This window comes from Uloborus diversus, chromosome 10, assembly GCF_026930045.1.
Source record: "Uloborus diversus isolate 005 chromosome 10, Udiv.v.3.1, whole genome shotgun sequence".
Lineage (NCBI taxonomy): Eukaryota > Metazoa > Arthropoda > Arachnida > Araneae > Uloboridae > Uloborus > Uloborus diversus.
This window is the reverse complement of record NC_072740.1, coordinates 13141858-13162997: the sequence shown is the minus strand read 5'-3', so window position 1 is coordinate 13162997 and position 21140 is coordinate 13141858. Positions and strand designations below refer to the sequence as shown.

General features: G+C 34.8%; 1 protein-coding gene across 1 annotated transcript in view; it reads right to left on the bottom strand.

Moving 5' to 3' along the window:
- LOC129231818 (solute carrier family 2, facilitated glucose transporter member 1-like) overlaps window positions 1-20748 on the bottom strand; it is a 112896-nt gene extending 92148 nt beyond the window's left edge. The window contains exon 1 of the mRNA XM_054866197.1: window positions 20544-20748. Within this exon, the coding sequence (XP_054722172.1) occupies window positions 20544-20702 (159 nt within the window). The 5' untranslated portion in view covers window positions 20703-20748. The remainder of the gene's footprint in view (window positions 1-20543) is intronic.
- Between the last annotated feature and the right edge of the window lie 392 nt (window positions 20749-21140).

Sequence of the window (21140 nt, the reverse complement as noted above, 5' to 3'; positions counted from 1 at the left end):
ATGTTGTGGAAAATTCTTCGATGTTTATAAAAGCCGTTAGCGATGGATAAAGGAGGAGTTTCGATTGATATTTCGAACTGGATAGCATTTTGCTCTGTTTATAGCGAGGCATTTCGCTGTGTTGTTTTCGTATTTGGAAGTAAATACGTGTGTAAACGATGAGTTTACGGTGTTGTGTGATAATTGCTGATGAATAATTTAGCAGTTGTTAACGGTTTCTCCTGTACATAGTGTAAATAAATTTCCTGTGTTTTTATCAAGAACTGTGTCTTCATTTCAAGAAAGTGGAAGTCGCACCGAATCCGTTACAATTGGCGCCCAACGTGGGGCTTCTTCTGGACTTTCTTGGAGTAAGTGTGACTTTGGACATTTTTTCATAAAGACTTTTTTTGAATTAGGACTTTATTTTTATGGTGATTACTCGCGCAATGGATGAACAATTAAAACAACTTCTTGACGCAATCACCTCTGTGAAGAGTGATATGGCGGCTAATCAAGAACAATTAAAAAGTGACTTGACTGCAAGTTTTACAGCCAATCAAGAACAATTAAAAAGTGACTTGACTGCAAGTTTTACAGCTAATCAAGAACAATTAAAAAATGATATGGCAGCTAATCAAGAACAATTAAAAAATGATATGGCAGCTAATCAAGAACAATTAAAAAATGATATGGCAGCTAATCAAGAACAATTAAAAAATGATATGGCAGCTAATCAAGAACAATTAAAAAATGATATGGCGGCTAATCAAAACCAATTGAAAAGTGATTTAACGGTGCTGAAAAATGACCTAGTTTCTAACCAAGAGGAAATTAAAAACGATCTTACTTCGGTAAAGACTGTGATGGAAAATAAATTTAATGAGATAGAGCATCGAGTTGATGCTATCGAAGAGAAATTTGAAGAAAAATTAAGTTCCGTGGAAGGCCGATGCAATGCTGTAGAAAATAAACTGGAAGAAGAAGATAGAAAATTTCATCAACTTAAAGAAGACATCTTTAAAGACCTGGAAAGGAGATTGGCGGCGGAAAGCAGCTCTGTACAGTTTGGCGCTCCCACATCGGTTGCTCGACCGTCCATTAAACTTGCCACATTTGATGGGAAAACTTCGTGGCAGGTTTACAAAACTCAATTCATGATAGTGGCGGAAGCGAACGGATGGGACTCTGCTACCAAGGCCTGTCATCTTGCAGCATCCCTGAGAGGTGACGCAGCGGACATTCTCCAGACCCTTCCGGACAGCCATCGCCTGGATTTCGCCGCCCTCACATCTGCGTTGGAGCTTCGCTTCGGTGAGAAGTGCCAGAAAGATTTCAGCCGACTCCAGTTGAAGTCCCGTTTCCAGAAAACCGGGGAAACCCTGCAAGAGCTAGCGGCGGACGTCGAGAGACTGTCTCATCTTGCTTTTTGCGACTGTCCTGCGGATGTTCGGGACAACCTGGCACTCAACTACTTCATCGACGGAGTTCGGAATCCTGAGATCCAGAAGGCCCTCCGGATGGCGAATGTAAACGACTTGAAATCCGCTTTGATGTATGCGATGAGATACGAGGCCGCCCAAGAAGCAACCCGTGTGGATCGCCATCTAATCCGGACTCAGGAAGCTGATGAGTCTGATTCCAGGTCGTCCCACCTCGCTGAACTTGAGAGACAACTCGGTGACTTGACAAGACATCTGAGCAGCATAACAGCCCAAAAGAAACAAGAGCAGAAGTGCTGGAAATGCGGTAGTGAAGGACACCTGCGAAGGAGTTGTCCGGCTCGCCAAGCTACGCGAGGGAAGGAAATCACCACCACTAAAGCTCTGCAGATTTCCTCTTCTAGTAGTGGCAGTGATGGACTTTTCATTTACGCACATGTAAATGGGAACCCCTGCAGACTGATTGTTGACACTGGAGCCAATGTGACAATCATTAGGACAGATGTGGCTCGTGAATTTGGATTGAAACTGTTGTGGACATCGCCACGCGTAAGTCTCCAGACTGTGACAGGTGACAAAATTGAGATTGAGGGTAAAGTGGACTTGGAAATAGTGTTTGGGAATGCCACCTACCATCATACGGCATTCGTTGCTGATATCACGGACCCCTTCATTCTCGGATTGGACTTTTTGAAGAAATATGACTTCACTCTCGACTTCAAGACTAATGAGCTGCACTCGATGAGAGAAGACATAGCCGTTTTCCCTGCAGAAAGTGATGTAAAATCCGCTCATCAAATAATAGCCCAAACAGATCTATCGATTCCCTCAAGGTCAGAATCATTAATACCTGGCTCCCTTGAAGAAAGCAATAGTTTTCGATTTGGACTCATTGAATACCCTAACCTAAGCAATAGCCTAAAAGGAGTACTGGTAGCATCTACGCTTGTGGACCTTTCTAAGGATGTAATTCCTGTTAGAGTCGCCAACGTGAGTGAAAGGCCAAGGAATATCCGAAAAGGTGAAGTGTTGGCAACTTGTACTCCAGTAAACTGCATCATTAGAAGAATCAATTCCCCTGAGACTGTGTCTTCTGAGTCCTTGACGTCGAAGTTAATTGGGAGTGCGCCATTATCAAAAGATCAGAGAACTGCTGCGGGACAATTGGTGGACGATTTCAAGCATTTGTTTTCATCTACATCGGAGGATGTTGGCCGTACGAATTTAACGCAGCATAGGATTTACACTGGAGAACACCTCCCTATTAAGCAGCATCCAAGACGACTACCGTTCGCCAAGAAGGAAGAGGTTGAGACCCTCCTGAAAGAGATGAAGGAGAATGATGTAATCGAACCCTCATCCAGTCCTTGGGCCTCTCCCATCGTCTTGGTCCGAAAGAAAGATGGCTCCACCAGATTTTGTGTCGATTACCGACGGCTGAATGAAATCACCAAGAAAGACAGCTACCCTCTTCCACGGATAGACGACACCTTGGACACTCTTTCCGGACACAAGTGGTTTTCGACCCTGGACTTGAAGAGCGGCTACTGGCAGGTTGAGATACACCCTGATGACCGAGAAAAGACAGCATTTACAACTGGACAAGGCTTATGGCAGTTTAAAGTGATGCCCTTCGGCCTCTGCAATGCACCAGCTACGTTCGAGCGTCTTATGGAGACAGTGTTAAGAGGACTTTCTTACGAATCCTGTCTGGTCTACTTAGACGATATCATCATCGTGGGACGCAGCTTCGAAGAACATCTGGCAAATCTTAGGAAGGTGCTGCAAAAGCTTAAGGAAGCCAATCTGAAGTTAAGCCCGTCCAAATGTAATTTGTTCCGCCGGGAAGTGAACTACCTTGGTCACATCATCTCTTCTGAGGGTGTGCAAACCGATCCAGAGAAGGTATCTGCGGTCAGGAGTTGGAGTCGTCCCGAAAACATCCATCAGTTGCGAAGTTTCCTGGGGCTCTGCACGTACTACAGGAAGTTTGTGAAGGGTTTTTCCAACATTGCACGACCTTTGCATAAGCTGACGGAGAGCAAGCAAAAGTTTGAATGGTCCAAAGAATGCGAAGATGCATTTCTACGACTGAAGGAGGCTTTAACATCAACGCCTATCCTCGCCTATCCTCAGCCTGAAAAATCCTTCATCCTAGACACTGATGCGAGCAACGAGGGAATTGGAGCTGTTTTATCCCAAGAAATTGACGGAAATGAACATGTCATCGCTTACTGGAGCAAATGCTTATCAAAGTCGGAGCGAAATTACTGCGTCACCAGAAAGGAGTTACTGGCCATAGTGAAAGCTGTAGAACACTTCCATCATTACCTCTACGGCCGAAAATTTCTGCTTCGGACAGATCATGCCTCGTTAACTTGGCTTTTGAACTTCAAGAATCCAGAAGGCCAGATAGCCAGATGGATACAGCGGCTCCAGGAATATGACATGGAGATCAAGCATCGAAAAGGGTTATCTCACGGTAATGCTGACGCTTTATCAAGGAGACCCTGTCCTGAGAACTGCCACTATTGTTCCCGAATCGAGAAACAGTATGGAACGACTAGCCCTACCGCCTATCAGGTGACAGTGACTCCAACATCATCAGAACCTGATCCATGGAGTGATGACCAAGTTCGAAAAGATCAACTTGAAGACCCCGACATAAAACCAATTTTAGAGTTCATGGAAAGTGACAGTCGACGCCCTAGCTGGCAGGACGTTTCCATCTTCAGTCCTGCAACAAAAAGATACTGGGCTTTATGGAACTCACTCCATTTACGGAACGGCGTGCTACACCGGAAATGGGAATCTGACGACGGCAAGACATCTAGGTGGCAGTTACTACTTCCCCGATCCAGGATTTCAGATGTTCTGAAAGAAATACATAGTAGTGCGACTGGAGGACATTTTGGTGTCTTGAAAACCCTCAATAAAGTTCGGGAGCGCTTCTTCTGGAGCAAGGCGAAGGATGACGTGGAGAAGTGGTGCCATTCTTGTGACGCCTGTGCTGCTCGTAAAGGACCGAAGAAGAGAAGCAGAGGGAAGCTACATCTGTACAACGTTGGAGCTCCTTTCGAACGAATTGGGATCGACATCCTGGGTCCTCTACCAAGAACTGCTGATGGGAACAAATACATTCTTGTTTCCATCGACTACTTCACCAAATGGCCGGAAGCATATCCCATTCCAGATCAAGAGGCTACCACCGTAGCAGAGACTCTAGTCCAACATTGGATCTCGAGATACGGAACACCTTTGCAGATTCATTCCGATCAAGGGAGGAATTTCATCTCTGCTGTGTTTAAGGGCCTATGTCAAATTCTCGGAATTGAGAAAACTAGGACAACACCACTACACCCACAATCGGACGGCATGGTGGAGAGATTTAACCGCACAATCCTGAACAATCTCTCACTTATGGTATCCAGAAATCAACAGGATTGGGACAAGAAGCTACCTTTGTTCCTGCTGGCCTACCGCAGTGCTGTCCACGAGACTACCGGATTTGCCCCATCCCAGATGCTCTTCGGACGAGAGCTTCGGCTACCTTGTGATCTCGTCTTCGGTCGTCCTCCGGATGCGCCTTCATCGCCTGAGGAGTACATCCAGGATCTCCAGGCCCGGTTGGAAGACGTTCATAACTTCGCACGTGAGCGAATCAACATCGCGGCGGAGAAGATGAAGACCCGATACGACACAAGGTCTACTGGACATGAATTCAACGAAGGCGACAAGGTTTGGTTATGGAATCCCATCCGACGGAAAGGTCTTTCACCCAAATTGCAGTCGCATTGGGATGGACCCTACAAAGTCCTTAACCGACTAAATGACGTCGTAGTGAGGATCCAAAAATCACCTAATGCAAAACCTAGGGTTGTACATTATGATCGGTTAGCCCCATACTATGGCCATAGTTCATGAGTATTACGTAAACAACCATGGTTGATAACATAAAAGTTGTAGATAATTTTTTTTTGCTTTTAATGTTTAGTAATATTTCTTGTTATTATTGTGTTTTCTGTATCTGTTAGTTATTAATTAATGTGTATATTTGTAAACTTGTGATAGAAGTTTGGCACCCTTTCTGGGGATTGTACTGCCCGGGACGTGCAGTCCTTAGGAAGGGGGCAATGTTACAAATTCTGTAAATAGTAATTATTGTAGTAACGTAACCTGTAAATAGTTTCCCGTAATGAATATACAACCCCTTAACATATGGCTAAAGTATACAACCCCTTATTCTTTTTTTTATTTCATTCACTGATTTTATCAATGGAAGTGTAGTTGTTTGTAAAACGGTCTACGCATTTCTGGAAGCAGAAAGAATGTTGTGGAAAATTCTTCGATGTTTATAAAAGCCGTTAGCGATGGATAAAGGAGGAGTTTCGATTGATATTTCGAACTGGATAGCATTTTGCTCTGTTTATAGCGAGGCATTTCGCTGTGTTGTTTTCGTATTTGGAAGTAAATACGTGTGTAAACGATGAGTTTACGGTGTTGTGTGATAATTGCTGATGAATAATTTAGCAGTTGTTAACGGTTTCTCCTGTACATAGTGTAAATAAATTTCCTGTGTTTTTATCAAGAACTGTGTCTTCATTTCAAGAAAGTGGAAGTCGCACCGAATCCGTTACAGTATTTATCCAATGGATTGTGACTTAAATTGGAATAAAAAAGGAACTATCGATCGGATTTTTTTCGAACTGTTCTATAAACATTCCCAGTACCAAAAATAACAAACGGTAAAAGTTTCAGCTAAATCTGCCAGGTAGTTTTTGAGTTCATGGATGACATACAGACAAACATTCATATATATATATATATATATATATATATATATATATATATATATATATATATATATATATATATATATATATATATATATATATATAGTGTTTCAGTGAAACGTTTCAGAACTCCTAAGAGGGGTAGGGTGCATCCTGTTCACTCGAAATCATTTGGCAATGTGGAGTCAGAAATGATTTATTGAAGCGATAATAAACAAATCGTCGTTGCCTCTCTATTCGCAGCTTAAAGTAAACAATTGTGAGGAAAAGGAAATTTTTTTTTCAACTATCACGCAAATTTGTTTCAAAAATTAAATTCCAACTCAAAATTACATTTTAATTTTTTATTATTTTGATGAAAATTTCCTAATAACGCTTTTTTCCTGTAGTTCCATTAATTGACGACTTTTTTTTTTTTTTGTAAAAGAAAGAGCCAGTAGAAATAGATACACTGTTCTGAACGTCTTTGATACTGTATGAATGAAATTTTTTTTCCGCAAAAATATACTTAAAACGACTGGAAGATATACCTAAAACAAAACACATTTAAACTGCTTTGTTGTAATCAAATGAAGACGATCTTCAAAGATCCACCTACATACTCCACAAGATATGCCAAGAATATAATATGAAGATCTCAATTCCGAAAACTAAAACAATGGCATTTAGGGGTAAAGAGCCAATTAGAAGTAAAATTGTTATTGATAATAGAATTATTGATCAGGTGAAGCACTTCAACTACGTAGGATATGACATCACCTTTGACCACGACAATGATGTCCAAAACAAACTGCATAGGTTTCAACACTTATGTGGAACCCTTACAAGAACCCTAAAGGGAAAAACGAGAAAGGAAACACAACTGAAGTTCTATAAGGTTATGGCGGTGCCTTAACCTTACTATACGGCTCTGAAACATGGACTTTGAACAGTCAAGAAACTAGTAGAATTCAAGCAGCAGAGATGAAGTATTTGCGATCGCTGAAGAACTGCACAATCCTAGATAAAATAAGGAATGAATCTATTCGAAGGGAATTACAGATATTCAGCCTAAATGAAAAAATTACGGAATATCGTAACGATTGGAAAAACCATGTTCCATGTATGGCACGAGGGAGACTTCCAAGAGCTCCCTTTTATTGCAGACCAAGGGGCAAACGTGACCGTGGTAGGCCCAGGAAGCGGTGGGGCGACCAAGAAGCCGGAACAGGCTATATGCCTAATCCTTGAAGAAGATGATGATGATGTAAAGTGCAATCTTTTAAACGCAATTTTGGTTTAGAGACGTGCTGAATTCTTTTAATGCCCGGATAGTCTTTAAAAAGTCTTTAATAAGTGATCGAAGGTTTTAGTGACAAAAGATATATGGAACATTCGAATTAAGAAAAAAATCTGCGAGAGTTGTTGAAAAGGGGGAGCATCCGTGCATTAAGTTTTAAGATTTATCCAAAGACAACAATGGCAAGCCGGTTCAATGGAGGTTGCTATCGACAGAGGATACTTAAATCCACCTTGTATTGCTGGACAACAGCCAAGCCGGTGCGACATTTCATTTTCTATTTGCGATCTGTGTGCTAGTGAGTCAAAAGTCTTGCACAACGCTCAGCGGAATGTGAAAACTGCCAAAATGGAATCTACCACCTTCTTTGATCTTGACAAGACAACATGTGACCCATATGGCCCTATTTTCAGGCTCTGCTTATACCAAAACGAAAGAAGGAGGACTTCCGATTGTATTGGTTTCTCCGTGCTACACTGTATGTATTTATTTCCGAGGTTTGGCAGCAGTCCCAACGACGAGTAGGCGACCTTTGACGACACGTCTGAAAGGTTCTTCACTTTTCAAATATTAAGGGGAAAGGTGGATGAGGTATTCGTTCAAATCACTGGAGTATGACGCAAACTGGACTGACTTTAAAGATATTTTTTCATTGTAAACGAAAAGGAAATTGACAATGTGAAAATGTGTTCCTTGAATTTTCAGTTTTAAATGAATCCAACTCAGGTACTGAATACGTGCGATTATTAACGAGAATATGCGTCACTTAAAATAGAAAATATTCTTTTCTCTCAGGTCGGATTTTAAACTAAATTTCTTCCTTTCTAAGGGAAATGCGGCAGGTGTAATTTGATTTTCCTGAACTTTCAATTTCAAATAGATCTAACTTTAACGTATGATAAATTATTCCGCATCATTTATGAAGAATGTGCTTCTCAATTAAAATTGAAAATGCATTACAGCTTTATTGATTCAGACTAACAGGGGATCCAAGTCGTCCGAGTTGATTGAGTATGGATAAAGTAAAATAACCGACAAATTCAGTCAAGGTACATAAACAAACTACTGTACACAGTAAGAATTGCACTTTTAATTCAAGAGAGTGAAATATAAAACTGTAAAAGATAAAATTACGTATAATATGTATATATGTACATTATTTTACCTACAATAAACAGCATATGAAAAATTACTTTGAACATGTATCTACCCAGTTCGTACATCTAAATAGCTGTCTGGATTAAACGAATTCCGGTTTAATAGGGTCCGAATTATTGAGGGTTTATTGTAGCTTGTTCAATGAAGTTGGATTTTAAACTTAGTGCTTTAAATTAACACCGAAAAATGACAAAAGGAAAGCGATATTATTTACCTTTATTTTCAAGTGCGTTTCGTACAAATATGCAGTGCAAACTGAAAACTAAAGTGGTTTGTCTAAGGTCAAATTTTTTAATTATTTTTTTTTTTTTCATTTTACACGCTAACCCTCTACTGCTCACTTTATTATTTCTTGAAGAAAAAAAAATTCTTTTGTATAAACAGAATCTTAAAGAACACATTATTTAATATATATAAGATGGATTTTCGTTTTTAAAATTTGTCATGCTTTCAAAGCAATTTTATGACTTTGTGACCGAAATATTAACTTGTGTCAATGCCAAAAACTGAAATATAAAGCAGCTACCGCACCACTCAAGTCACACTAGTCAACAAAGGAAAAACGCACCTTTAGGGAAATATAATGATGAAATTTGACTTGACCTCAGAGTCACAGTGGGCAGTAGATGGTTAAGATAAGAACCAGAGGTTAAAGTGGCACTTTTTTCATTTAATTTCAACTGTGAATGCAATTCATCAGTGAAATGCGTTATTAGGGTATAGTTATGAGCACCCAACCAGTAATGGGGTGACTTCTCTAGTGTTTGTCAACTCAACATCACGTTTGCAATCGATATTTCAGAAAAACCATCAACGGATTCTTAAAAAAAAAATTAAAAAAATAGCATTTTTCAAGCACATCCCCACCACATTTCCCCCCAAACATAAGTTTTATCTACGTTTAGAAAAACGTTCAAAAAAGCAAAAATACTTGCATTTAAGTTTTTGAAGGGTTTTTTTCTTATCAGATCGCTGTTTTATTGGTACGTACTCATCCCATAGTTTTTTTTTCCTATCATATAGGAATATTTTAACAAACATAATATAACAAACAGTAAGCAAAATAAAGATAAAATAAAGTAAAGTTAAAACATACAACGTGAATTATAAAACATAAATTACAAACGTCAATAACAAAACATTAAGAAATTCTTGATTATAGTTCAACATGAGTTAGTAGTAAATTCAACACTAAAGAGCGCCAAAGGCACTGTCCGCAGTGTTATTTAATCGGTTTAATTTGGAGTAAAAACTCAAATATTTATTACACAATTTGCAAATTAATTTGTAAATAAGTAATAAATATTTCACACAGAACAATAATTCGACTGTTTGACTCCAGAAAATTTTTTTTTTAAAGTAGCTTGGATACTTAAGATCGCTTCAATCTTTTGTCCCCTAACTAGTTAAGTAAAATTAAGTATGTCAGTTGTGGGCACATATGACCATAATTCATTTTTCGCCATTCTTACTCAAATTAGTTACTTAGAACTGATGATGAAACATGGGGTAAATTTGGCAGACGGTAAATAAAAAATGCAGATGCAGAAAAGTTCTATTTATTTTATTTATTTAATCATCTGTGTTGTTGTTGTTCAGACAAACCTTTCAAAAAAGCGATTGGTCACTAATCCATTTTTAATTTTAATGTCTTTCGAGTTGGTAAGTTGAAATTTGATTATATTGGAAAAAAATTGTTTTAATATATATTTGAATCCTTTTTTGTGGATTTCTAAAAAACAATTGAATTCAGCTAGGATGACCATTACTTGTTTTGACGTTTTGAGTATGCCCGTAACTAAGCGAGTGAGACAATAGCTGATTAAACCAGTGTGTTCCAGTTTATTTCAAAAAATATATGCACAGTTTTAAATTTATGAAAATTTCAGAGCTATAAAAGTGAAATTTCTACGCTTTTACATCATGAGAATCGATTACGTCTATGAACTAGAACTGCAACAGCACAGTTCAATAACAATCCAAGTAAAAAAAAGAAACCTTAACCATACCCATGACTAGTTATTTACCCAATGCAGCAATACAACAATCGTACATTGCGCACACTTGAAATGTAAAAAATCTTGTTCTAAAGTCAGATTTTAGACATTATATGGTTATTATTCTGCTTAAAAAATTATGCGTGATCTTCGTCTGGAAGTACTGCTTAGTGTTGTCAGTTATAAATGTAGGTAAACAAATGAAATTTAAAGCCAATTCAATGAAATTTAATGAATTTTATGCCAAATTTTATTTGCCAATTTTATTGCCATTGAATTTTATTGCCAATTCAATGAAATTTAAAGCCCAATAAGTGACGAGCAATAACATTAATATATCGTCGCCTCAGAGCAACAGTAAGATATCTAATCCCAGAAATGGCACGAAGATGTCTTACTGTGGATCTGAGGCGACGATATATAGGGGAATGTGAGGCAAAGTGAAATAGCGGGGCAGAGCGAAATGGTGAATTATGTTCTCTGCTTTTAGTGCCACCTATCCGACAATATTTTGGCAATATAATAGCACAATTAGTCTATTTCAGTCAGGAAAAAAATACCACAAAATATCAAAAAGTATGATAATACAGGAAATTTTCAGAAATTCATACTCTTATTGTGATATTTGTTGTAAGTCAAAAATTATTTTTTGTCTTATAAAAGGATAAAATTCATGTTATTAGCATTTAAAATATTGAGACCTTTGAATACTCGGCGAACTATTGATATAGTTAATATTAAGCTTTTTTATATTTTAAATATTTTGATTAATTGGTCAAGTATAGGCGGGGCAAAGTGAAGTAGCTGATTTCGTTTGCTCACTCAATCATTTACCAAATCACTTACATATTTATTCAATAATTATTTTGTTAACATTCCTTTACTTAGTAATTTACTTATTTATTTATTCATTCACTTATTTTCTTATTGATTCACTCTTTTACTCACTCACTCATTTTTCTTCATATTTGAATTAATTTAATTATTTAATTATTCGTTTATTACTTCATTATTTTTTCATTTATTCATTCAACATTTTATTTACTGATTCATTTGATCAAAAATGTTTTTTATGATCAAATAGAAAACATTACATCAGGAAAATATTTTATTTTTGGCTTTACCCCACAAAAAGAAAAAGTGAATATCCCCCCCCCCTCCTTTTTTTCGAAGGCTCAAATTTACTGCCGAAAATAATGTTTCAATGCAAGTTTTATTATAAAATACAATGTTCTTTCCTTTTTGTAGTGTAATTTTCCGAAAAAATTTACCTTTTGTTCATTTTGAAAAAAATCAGTCATAAAATTGATTTTATACCGTAATCCTGCTATGTAGCATGCGATCAACACTGAACTAACGAACAAGTACCAAAGTAAACAACTGGGTGGTGTTAATTGTAACACGTTAGTATCCACAAAAGTTTCAACAAATAATAAAATATTGTTCTACGTGTGGTTTTTCTATATTATTCGGAAAAATTGGAGGCGTAAGTGTTTCAACTTTATTTATTACGTAACGTTACTTATGATCACTTTTTACAGTTATTTCACTTATTGTATTTATTTATTTATTTATTTTGCTTATTTATTTTGGAAATGTGTGTTTGTTTAATCTCCTTCTTTCTGTAATTTCCTTCATAAATAATATTTTTTTTTTGAAACTAGAAATATGTGTGTGTGATTTTTTTTTTTTTTTGTCACTCCCGAATCCAAAAAATCAAGCAAATCCGAGTTTCTGAGAGAAAGATAAGTATTTGTTATAATAAATGACAAAAATTTACGCAATCTTTTTTCGTAAGAAAATGATATAACGTAGCTACACATAATATGTTTTAGTACTTTACGTAGTAAACTTTTAATTTTAATTCGTTCTTTTAAAACACGATTTATGTTTTCAATTAAACTTTTATGTGAAATGAAACCTGCTATCAACTATAAAACTTAAGAGGAATGACCATTAAGGTAGTGAGTTATTAAAACAAAACTTTCCAGTATTATAACAAACCCTTGAAACTTAATAAATCTTCCTCTTTTAAATAGTGCGGCAGCTTAAAATGTTTTTAAAATTATACAGGGCGTCCAAGAAGTTCTTAAAACAATTTAAAATTCATAGAAACGCAACAAGTTGTCGTATGAATGTGCGGTTTGCGCCATAATGCTTCACAAGTTCAAGAATAGGAAAAAAAAATTAAAAAAAGAAAAGGTGTGTAATTATAAGTAATCACTGTATTGTCACAGCAAGCAAAACAAACGTAATGTGAAGTGTTTAATCATTTTATTAAACAGAAAGCAATACCTTTCATTACCAGAGTTCAATGAGTGCACCGTACGTTGACCGAACCACATCTAAAAGGTTATCACCCCATGTCCGCAAACGGTACACACATTGAATTCTGGTAATGAAAGGTATTGCTTTCTGTTTAATAAAATGATTAAAGTACTCATATGACGTTTCTTTCCCTTACTGCGACGATAAAACAATTACTTATAATTACAATTCTTCTTTTTCTTTTCCTTTTTCTCTTTTTCACGATGAAATACAAAAAATCTTCAACCTATGAAATATTATGGCACAAACCGCATATTCATACAATTTATTGCTTTTCTATGAATTTTTAAAATGTGTCAATGACTTTTCGGACACCCTGTATATTGAGTTAAAAAGTCTCAGATAATTCTTGAATGACGAAATTTGTACAACGTGACTTTATATCTGATCAATTTTGGTTTTCATGAAAAGTGATTCTTTAACTTTTCTAAGTAATTAAAAACTCAAAATTTTTGTAATATAACATTCAAAAAGTATTAGTTCTTTAGTGGAAAATAATCAAAAAAGTCTTTTCAAAAAGTTGTGTGCAACACAGGATATTTTTATGCCAGGAAAAAAGTTTTCCATTGTGAAAATTTTCAGTTTCATGAATTGCACGATGTAAAGCAGTTCTATTAAATATCTTTGCAGGTTTTTTTCTGAAAGGTCTATTTAAGCTATATATTACACCATCTTCTGAAAAAAATTCAACTAAATTGAATGCTTAGCAAAGAGAGCTGAGGATGTAACTGTAAATTATGAAAACGCAATTTTAGAAATGTTTTCATAAAATAAAAAATATATATATTATCTCCTTCGAGATTTCATAGACAATTTCTAATCCGTACATAGAAATAGTGTCCCACACTATCGGCAGTTATTGATTTGTCTAAATATCATATGAAGATAGAACAATTTTTTACTATTGAAGGGAGTTGACCTTTTAAACTTGTGACGTCTGACTTCTGCACTGAGGGAAATCGATCGGGATTGAAAAGTGTTTCACCGAAACTCGGACACATAACTTGTTTTAATATGAAACATTTAGGCAATAATTGATTCAAAAATAGAATCAGAAAAGAATTAAAGGATCATTAACAAATGACGTCACCCTTCTATAGGGGGAGGGGTTCGTGAAATTGCGAGTTTGTGACAAGGTGACGGGAAGGGGGATAACAAGAAGTGCGATATAATTTCTTTTAAGTAACAATATGCTTATGAAAAACAGCGTGACATGTGACAATTGGTTAAGTTGAAGTGTGACACTTTATGACACATGCTAGATGGGGGTCAAGTTTGTTGAAAAGAAGTGTGACATCATTTGATGACAGCCCCTAACCTAGAACCTTAATGCTCTCTTTTTACGTACTAATTGTCGTAGCAGTATTCCTAGATTGTTTCTTTTCAGCCGGCAACTCCATTGATTTTATTTTTAGCACAAAAAGGCAAGTTCTTAAATCAGCATGAAATCGGCATTCGTATACGTAACGCGAATGCTATTGCGCAACATAAAACCACGTGGTTACTTCTAAACGTTGCTATTTGCATTTTGCTATGCTGCAACAAAATGGATTCTATAATTTTTTCTTTCTATAAAATAACATCATATTTGTAACATTACCAGAATTAAACGTAATATCTAAAACATTCAGACAGGTGCTGTAAAATTTTACGAGGACTAGAATACTGATGAAAAATGCATTTTACAAAATGCATATTCGGCGGTTTTTTCCGTTATAGCGCATTATACGTAAATTTTCTGGACGATTTTTTTACTTTTAAAGCATTTTTTTATTGTAAAAAAATTCTGTTAACTTCGGACATTTTAAATGGAAGAAAAGCAAAATTTGGTTCAAACACAGTGCATAAGATTTAAGAGCAGGTTTGTAATTTTTATTACAAATGGTGCGCGCAAGGTTGAGATTTAACAACTGAAACACAAGTGTCGGTGAAGACTATTTCTATAGATACTTGAATATTAAAATGAAATGTTATTTTACAGAATTAAAAACTACACAAATATTCTATTCAAGTCAAAAGTTAGGTTACTCTTATCATAATTTCAGGTTACTAATAAACTAAAAAAGAAAAGTTGATGTTCAAATTCAATACATAAAAAGTGCTAAGTTAACACGTCAATGTAAATAAATTTGATTGAAACTTATAAGTCACGAACTTGACACGTCATTGAAGCAATCATGCATGAAAGATATAGAGTTTAAAATTGCACAAGACAAGGCTCTAAAGCAGTGATCTACAAAATTATTTTAATAAAAGGCCAAAGTTTTGTTATGGAATTGCTTCCGGGTCGCATTAATCAAATTAGTATTTAAAACAATCAATTAACCAAAGTTTTGAAGCACAAAATTTGCAAATTTTGTGCTTCAAAACGTTAGTTAATTGATTATTTTAATTTTCAGCTCAAAGGTATTTATTTGTTAAATTAGTATAGTAAAATAAGGTATCATTAATATTCGAAATTACAGTGAAAATCGATGTTCAACACACATAATGTAATAAAAGTGAAACCTGATCAAAAAAACTACTGAAACTTGTTACAAAAATACATTTTCTTTCTTAATTTTTGAGAATAGCTCCTCACAGATGTAAGTGCTTCCAAAAAAAGATGCTGTGAACAGAGCATGAGATCTGATTGCTGGAAATTGATCTTGTTTTAACATGCACTGAATAAAAACCAAATATTCCAAAGCTTTAAATTTTCTTCTGTAAACTTCTCTTACATTGAAGCGCAATAAGTTGCATTTGATACATTAGTGGTTATCGAAATATGAAGGAAAAATACTGAAACTAAATCACTTGGACATTGAAATCTAGACAGCGACCTCAAGCGGCTCACAGGCCGCTGGTTGTAGATCCCCGCTCTAAAACATTAAGTCATTAAACAGGTTTTAATGTTGAAAAATAATCCAAACTACTACTGCCGTGCTAAGCGCAAAAGTCGTATCTGCAGCTGAGTTCAAAGTGAGAAAATGTCATTCAAAGTTTCGCGTCTCCATGTATTTTATTTGATTCAGAGGCAGCTTTTTCAAAAAAATTTTAAAAAATATTTCGTATTGAGAAATGACCATAAAACATCGTGTTTGGGTAAAATATGTGACAAAGAACCACCTGTTGACAGTAACTCAATTTTGATAAAAAATGTAGATACAACATTACATAATATATCACTATATTAGCTTTAGTAATGGATAAATCGAGCATATTTTTTTGTTTAAACAAAAAACGTTTAAAAAAAAACTAGGGAGAAAAAGAAATGTTTTCTGGTTTGTGTTCTGGTATTTAGATTTCGCAGTTATGTATAGATATTTTTAACAACATTGATGTAAAAGAGTCAAAAACCTCGTAAAACATGTTCTAAAAGTGCACGCGCAACGGTATCGCAACGGCGATAAACGACCTCCAAACAACCTAAATGTTTGTTTTTCCGAATCACTTTCCGCTTCGGTTCTAAAACCCGATTTACAGCATTCAAATCGAAGTGGATTCAAGTTACATTGCTTTAAACGGGAATTGTATTCTCATTTCTAATGTACACTACAACCTCGAAATCCGGAATAACTGAGACCGAAAGCTATCCGGATGATCGAAAATCCGGATAATTCGGATAGTATGGGTAATAAGAAAATAAAACCTTCAATAAGCAGAATTACTGTTCATATGCCACAAAATTATTTGTAGCAAAATTACATAGAATTGTTTACATACAAAAAATATCAAAACAATTTTTCACTCTTCTTAACAAGGTTCACACACTTGTGTAGTTTAAATAAAACACGGTAAATCTAACGCTTTATGATTATTGTTCAGCTGCAGTGGTATTAGAATATCATGATTTATTGTACAATTTATGCAGCTACTGCACATTTAATCAAAATAAAAAGCGAATATTTGGCTTACTTATAGTTGCATTCTTGATACCCTAATTTGAAATTATCTATGAGAACATGATTTTTTTAAAGCTTTAAATTTAATCCGGATAATCCGAATATCCGGATAAATGAATGCCGTATAAACGAGGTTTTGCAGTACTTATTTATTTTATAATAATGAATTAAAGCAAACTTTCAAACAAAAGCATGAATATATGCTAATAAATTTTTCAATTTTTTATTTAAATAAATAACAAATACATTAATTTACGCTAATTAATTGTAAATAGATCCACTAATTAACGAAACATGTTTTAATTAATTCACATAAAATGTTTATCGCACGACGCAACACACAAATAGTTGTATAATGTACACCGTTACTTAAAAGAGTAATAGATATTTATGAAATTACTACCTATTGTGACGGATATTTCAATTATTTCTGAGAAACCATGTAATAACATTCAATACACAAAAAAAAGAAGATTGCATATTAAATAAACATATCCTGTTTTATTGTCAACTGAATTCGCATATGACTTATATCAATTTGACCGTGCAAAAAATCATTGTCTTTTTTAATGATAAATAGCTTATAAAATTGTTCATACAAACACAGTTTGTTGTACTTACTTTACATGTTTTGGCTGTAATACAAATGCTTATACATTAAATTATGAGCATTATGGTTAATAAGCAAACCTGAAATGATAACATCTGTATCCGCTAAATACATTGAGAAACTCAACGTTGCTTGTCACAAATTCAAAACAATGTTACAATAAAAATAGCATGCACCTGTTTCGGAGTTATAAATTATCTCTTCTTCAAAGCTAGCAATTGAATATGTTAACAAATATAGCTATTTTTAAGCTTAACTACATGTCTTGCGCTGAAGATGCTGTTGTTTGTAACTATAAAATGTGTATGCTTTATAACTGTAAAACATACGTACCTTGCAACTGTAACGCATGTGCTCTTTTTTTATTGCATTGTTTTATAAACAATGCTTAATTTTCCCAAACATTCCAGTTTTATTAATATTCTAATAATATCAGGAAATCATGATTTCAAAATAATTTAGAATTCAATCATAAAAAATGTAATAAGTTATGCATTCAAATTACATAAACCACTTTATGAGTTTTAATGTTATATATGAAAGGAAAATGATAGTCTAAAAACAAGTTTTTGATTTCGCCTATGGCTTTGTACATAATTTAAATTATTATGCATAGCTCTAATGCAAAACATCAAATAACTACCCATGAAAGGCTCTAGACACGAAGGATCATTCCATTATTGTAATTTATTCTACTTTAAATATAAATTAAAATTATGAACAAGTAGTATTTCTCATAGACAGTCACGTCACATTCTTAAATGCATCATAATGCGAAAACAACCCACATTTGTTTATAAAAAAAAACTTTTTAAGAGTTTATATTTTGAAGTACATGCGTATTTTCATTGAAGCCCATGAATCTCAATCCAGTCCTTACAGTGTTTAGTTTGTAGTGGAAAAATACCTTATTCATTCATAGTAAAATTACTTAAGGGGACAAGGGACCTTATACATTCGGAAAATCAACCAAATTTCACAAAAATTGTTTTTGCGCCAAAAAAAATAGAGCTTAGTACCAGCTTTGATAATCCATTTTCATTTTTGCGATATTATGATTTTTACGCATTTTATTTACATTTTTAAAAAAGGGAGCGTGGTATTTAAAGGGATAAAAGTATCAGCTGATTTTTGTTTACACGTTTTTAATCATCTTTTTGGCTCGAAATGCTCCCACCGCATTATTTTTCACTGTATCGCTTCGAAATTTTTTGAGCACATTAACAGTCTTATACTTCATAAAACTGGGCATTACTTTACCCAAATACAAAAATTTACTATTTATCCGCTGTTAGCAAAGTAGCATACGTATTAAAAAAACGTAAAATTCTATTCATAATTTGCTTTTTTTTTTTCTAGTTTATATACGCACATAGATTGAATTCAATGCCCATTTATGTTCATACGGATAAACTACATCTGGAAAAAAAATATTGTTGGTTTTCGTTTACATGAATTGCGCCTGGAGTGTTTTCAATTCTGCCCATGTTGCGTTCCATATGCCTCACAAAACACCTTTCTTAACCCTAAAATTTTTAAATTAACATTTAAAATGTCTAATATTGATATGAAAATATTATTTTTGTTCTATTACTTCAAATACATGGTGTAAAATTATAAAATTGAAAAGTAAAATTCAAAAGTCCCTTGTTCCCTTAAGTTGCATCAAATGTAAAAAACTTGTAAAATATGTAAAAAAAATTGTATAGGTCATTTGTGTATGTAAATTTCATAGCTATTTTTTAGGGGGGGGGGATATTTAGAAAAACACTGTTAATTACTGACGCCATACACCAATGATTGGCCAAAAAAGAGCGCATTCGTCCAGAGAAAACCGAAAGGAACAACTATGAAGAATTTGCCCAAAAAAATACCGTTAGCTCTTGAGAAAGAGCTCTTTTTTTTCTTTGTTAAATTTTAAGTAATATGATATTCATAGCTTTTGAAAAAAAAATAGTATATGTTATTGTAAGTTTTTAGACAAGAAAATATGATTGAAATGAAAAAAAGCAACGCAAATAAAGCGCAAATTGTTCAGGGAAATACAGCATACAGCTGTTTCAAGACGATAATAGAGCCTCTTCATCAGCGCAAACGTGCTCAACACACAACGAAGTCGTGAGTTTTGGTGTTACCTCACCACTTTATTGTGTGTTGGGCACTTCTGGAAGCTCTATTGTAGCCTTGAAATAGCTATAAACTGTATTTTCTTGAAAATTTCAGCTTTATTTATGTTGTCTTTCCATTTTAATCTTAATTTAACCCAACGCATATTTGATTATGTGACGTTTAATAAGAAAACATTGCTGACTTTTAGGAAAAATTCTTTCTCTTACCGTAGGACTTTAAATTGCTGATTTAAGAAAAATCCTCGCTTCTACTGCGAAATTTTAAAGAAGATTGTATTGCTTTAGCTTTTGAGAAAAATAATACATGCCACTGTAAGATTTTAACCAAGAAAACACCAATCACTCTTAAGAAAAGTCCCCACTCTTACCGCAAAACTCAGAATCAAGTATTTGCTTTATAGATAAATCTTTACTGTATTACTATGATTATATAAATAACAAGATCAAGTTAGCCTTATTTCTACTGAGCGTTTTAGGGAAGATAATATTGCTTTAGTTTTTGAGAAAAGTAATACATGCCCCGCTGTAAGATTTTAAACAAGAAAACATCACTTACTCTATAGGAAAGTCCCTACACATACCGCAAGATTCAGAATTCGATATTTTCTTATCTTTACTTTTACTCAGTTGTGTTCCCATAGGGATATTTCTCCATATACGCTGTATACTCTCAAACATATTTTATACATATAGCGTATACCCTCAAGCTTCATAAATTTTCATATTATGACATACTATGTATATGATCACATACACATTGTGTGTAATGCATTACTGGGAGTATACCCTCAGAAAAATTGATGGGAACATCACTGCTTTTACTATGGTTATAATAATTAGATGAAATTATCTTTTAAGAACAATTCATACTTTTAACTGCCATATTTAAAACGAAGATATATCTTGAACATATAAAATCTGTTCTTCAGTAAAACTGTACTTACATATTCGTCCCTTTTGTGCGATGATCTTCCTGTTATGGGCAACATTGATATATCAGTAGCAGAAGATGCTAAGGAATCCGCTGGAGATGCACTTCTAGATCTATCTCTATCCGGTACATTGAGATGCGTCATCTCGTTCATCTGGAGATGATCTTCCATGCTGATATAGTTCTTGTTCGCCAGTTTGAAGAGCGATTTGGAAAACGCAGTTAACACTCTTACTTCTCTCACTACAAATCCCGATTTACTCGCAGGAGTGGGGGACTTGCGACCTTGGCAAGTTCAGACTTTGTGTCGCCAATGTCTGGTTTAATATCGCCAAATCATCCTCTCCAGCTCTTTCGAAATCCGCGCGAATGCTATTGTTTATAGCAGGACAGGAGGCTGCTTGTTTACGGTAGTATTGATTTGTTTATATTTTTTATTTGTAGTACTACTGGAAAAACCTAAATCAATTAGCATGTCTTTTTAAATGCGATACTAAAAATAGCGTGATTTAGCGGGACTGGTTTAGCTTAACATTAATCTTCTGTGGAAAGAAAAAAAGGGAGAATTATAGTCTAATGTGCTTTCTAAAATGGTGCAATATTATGTAGT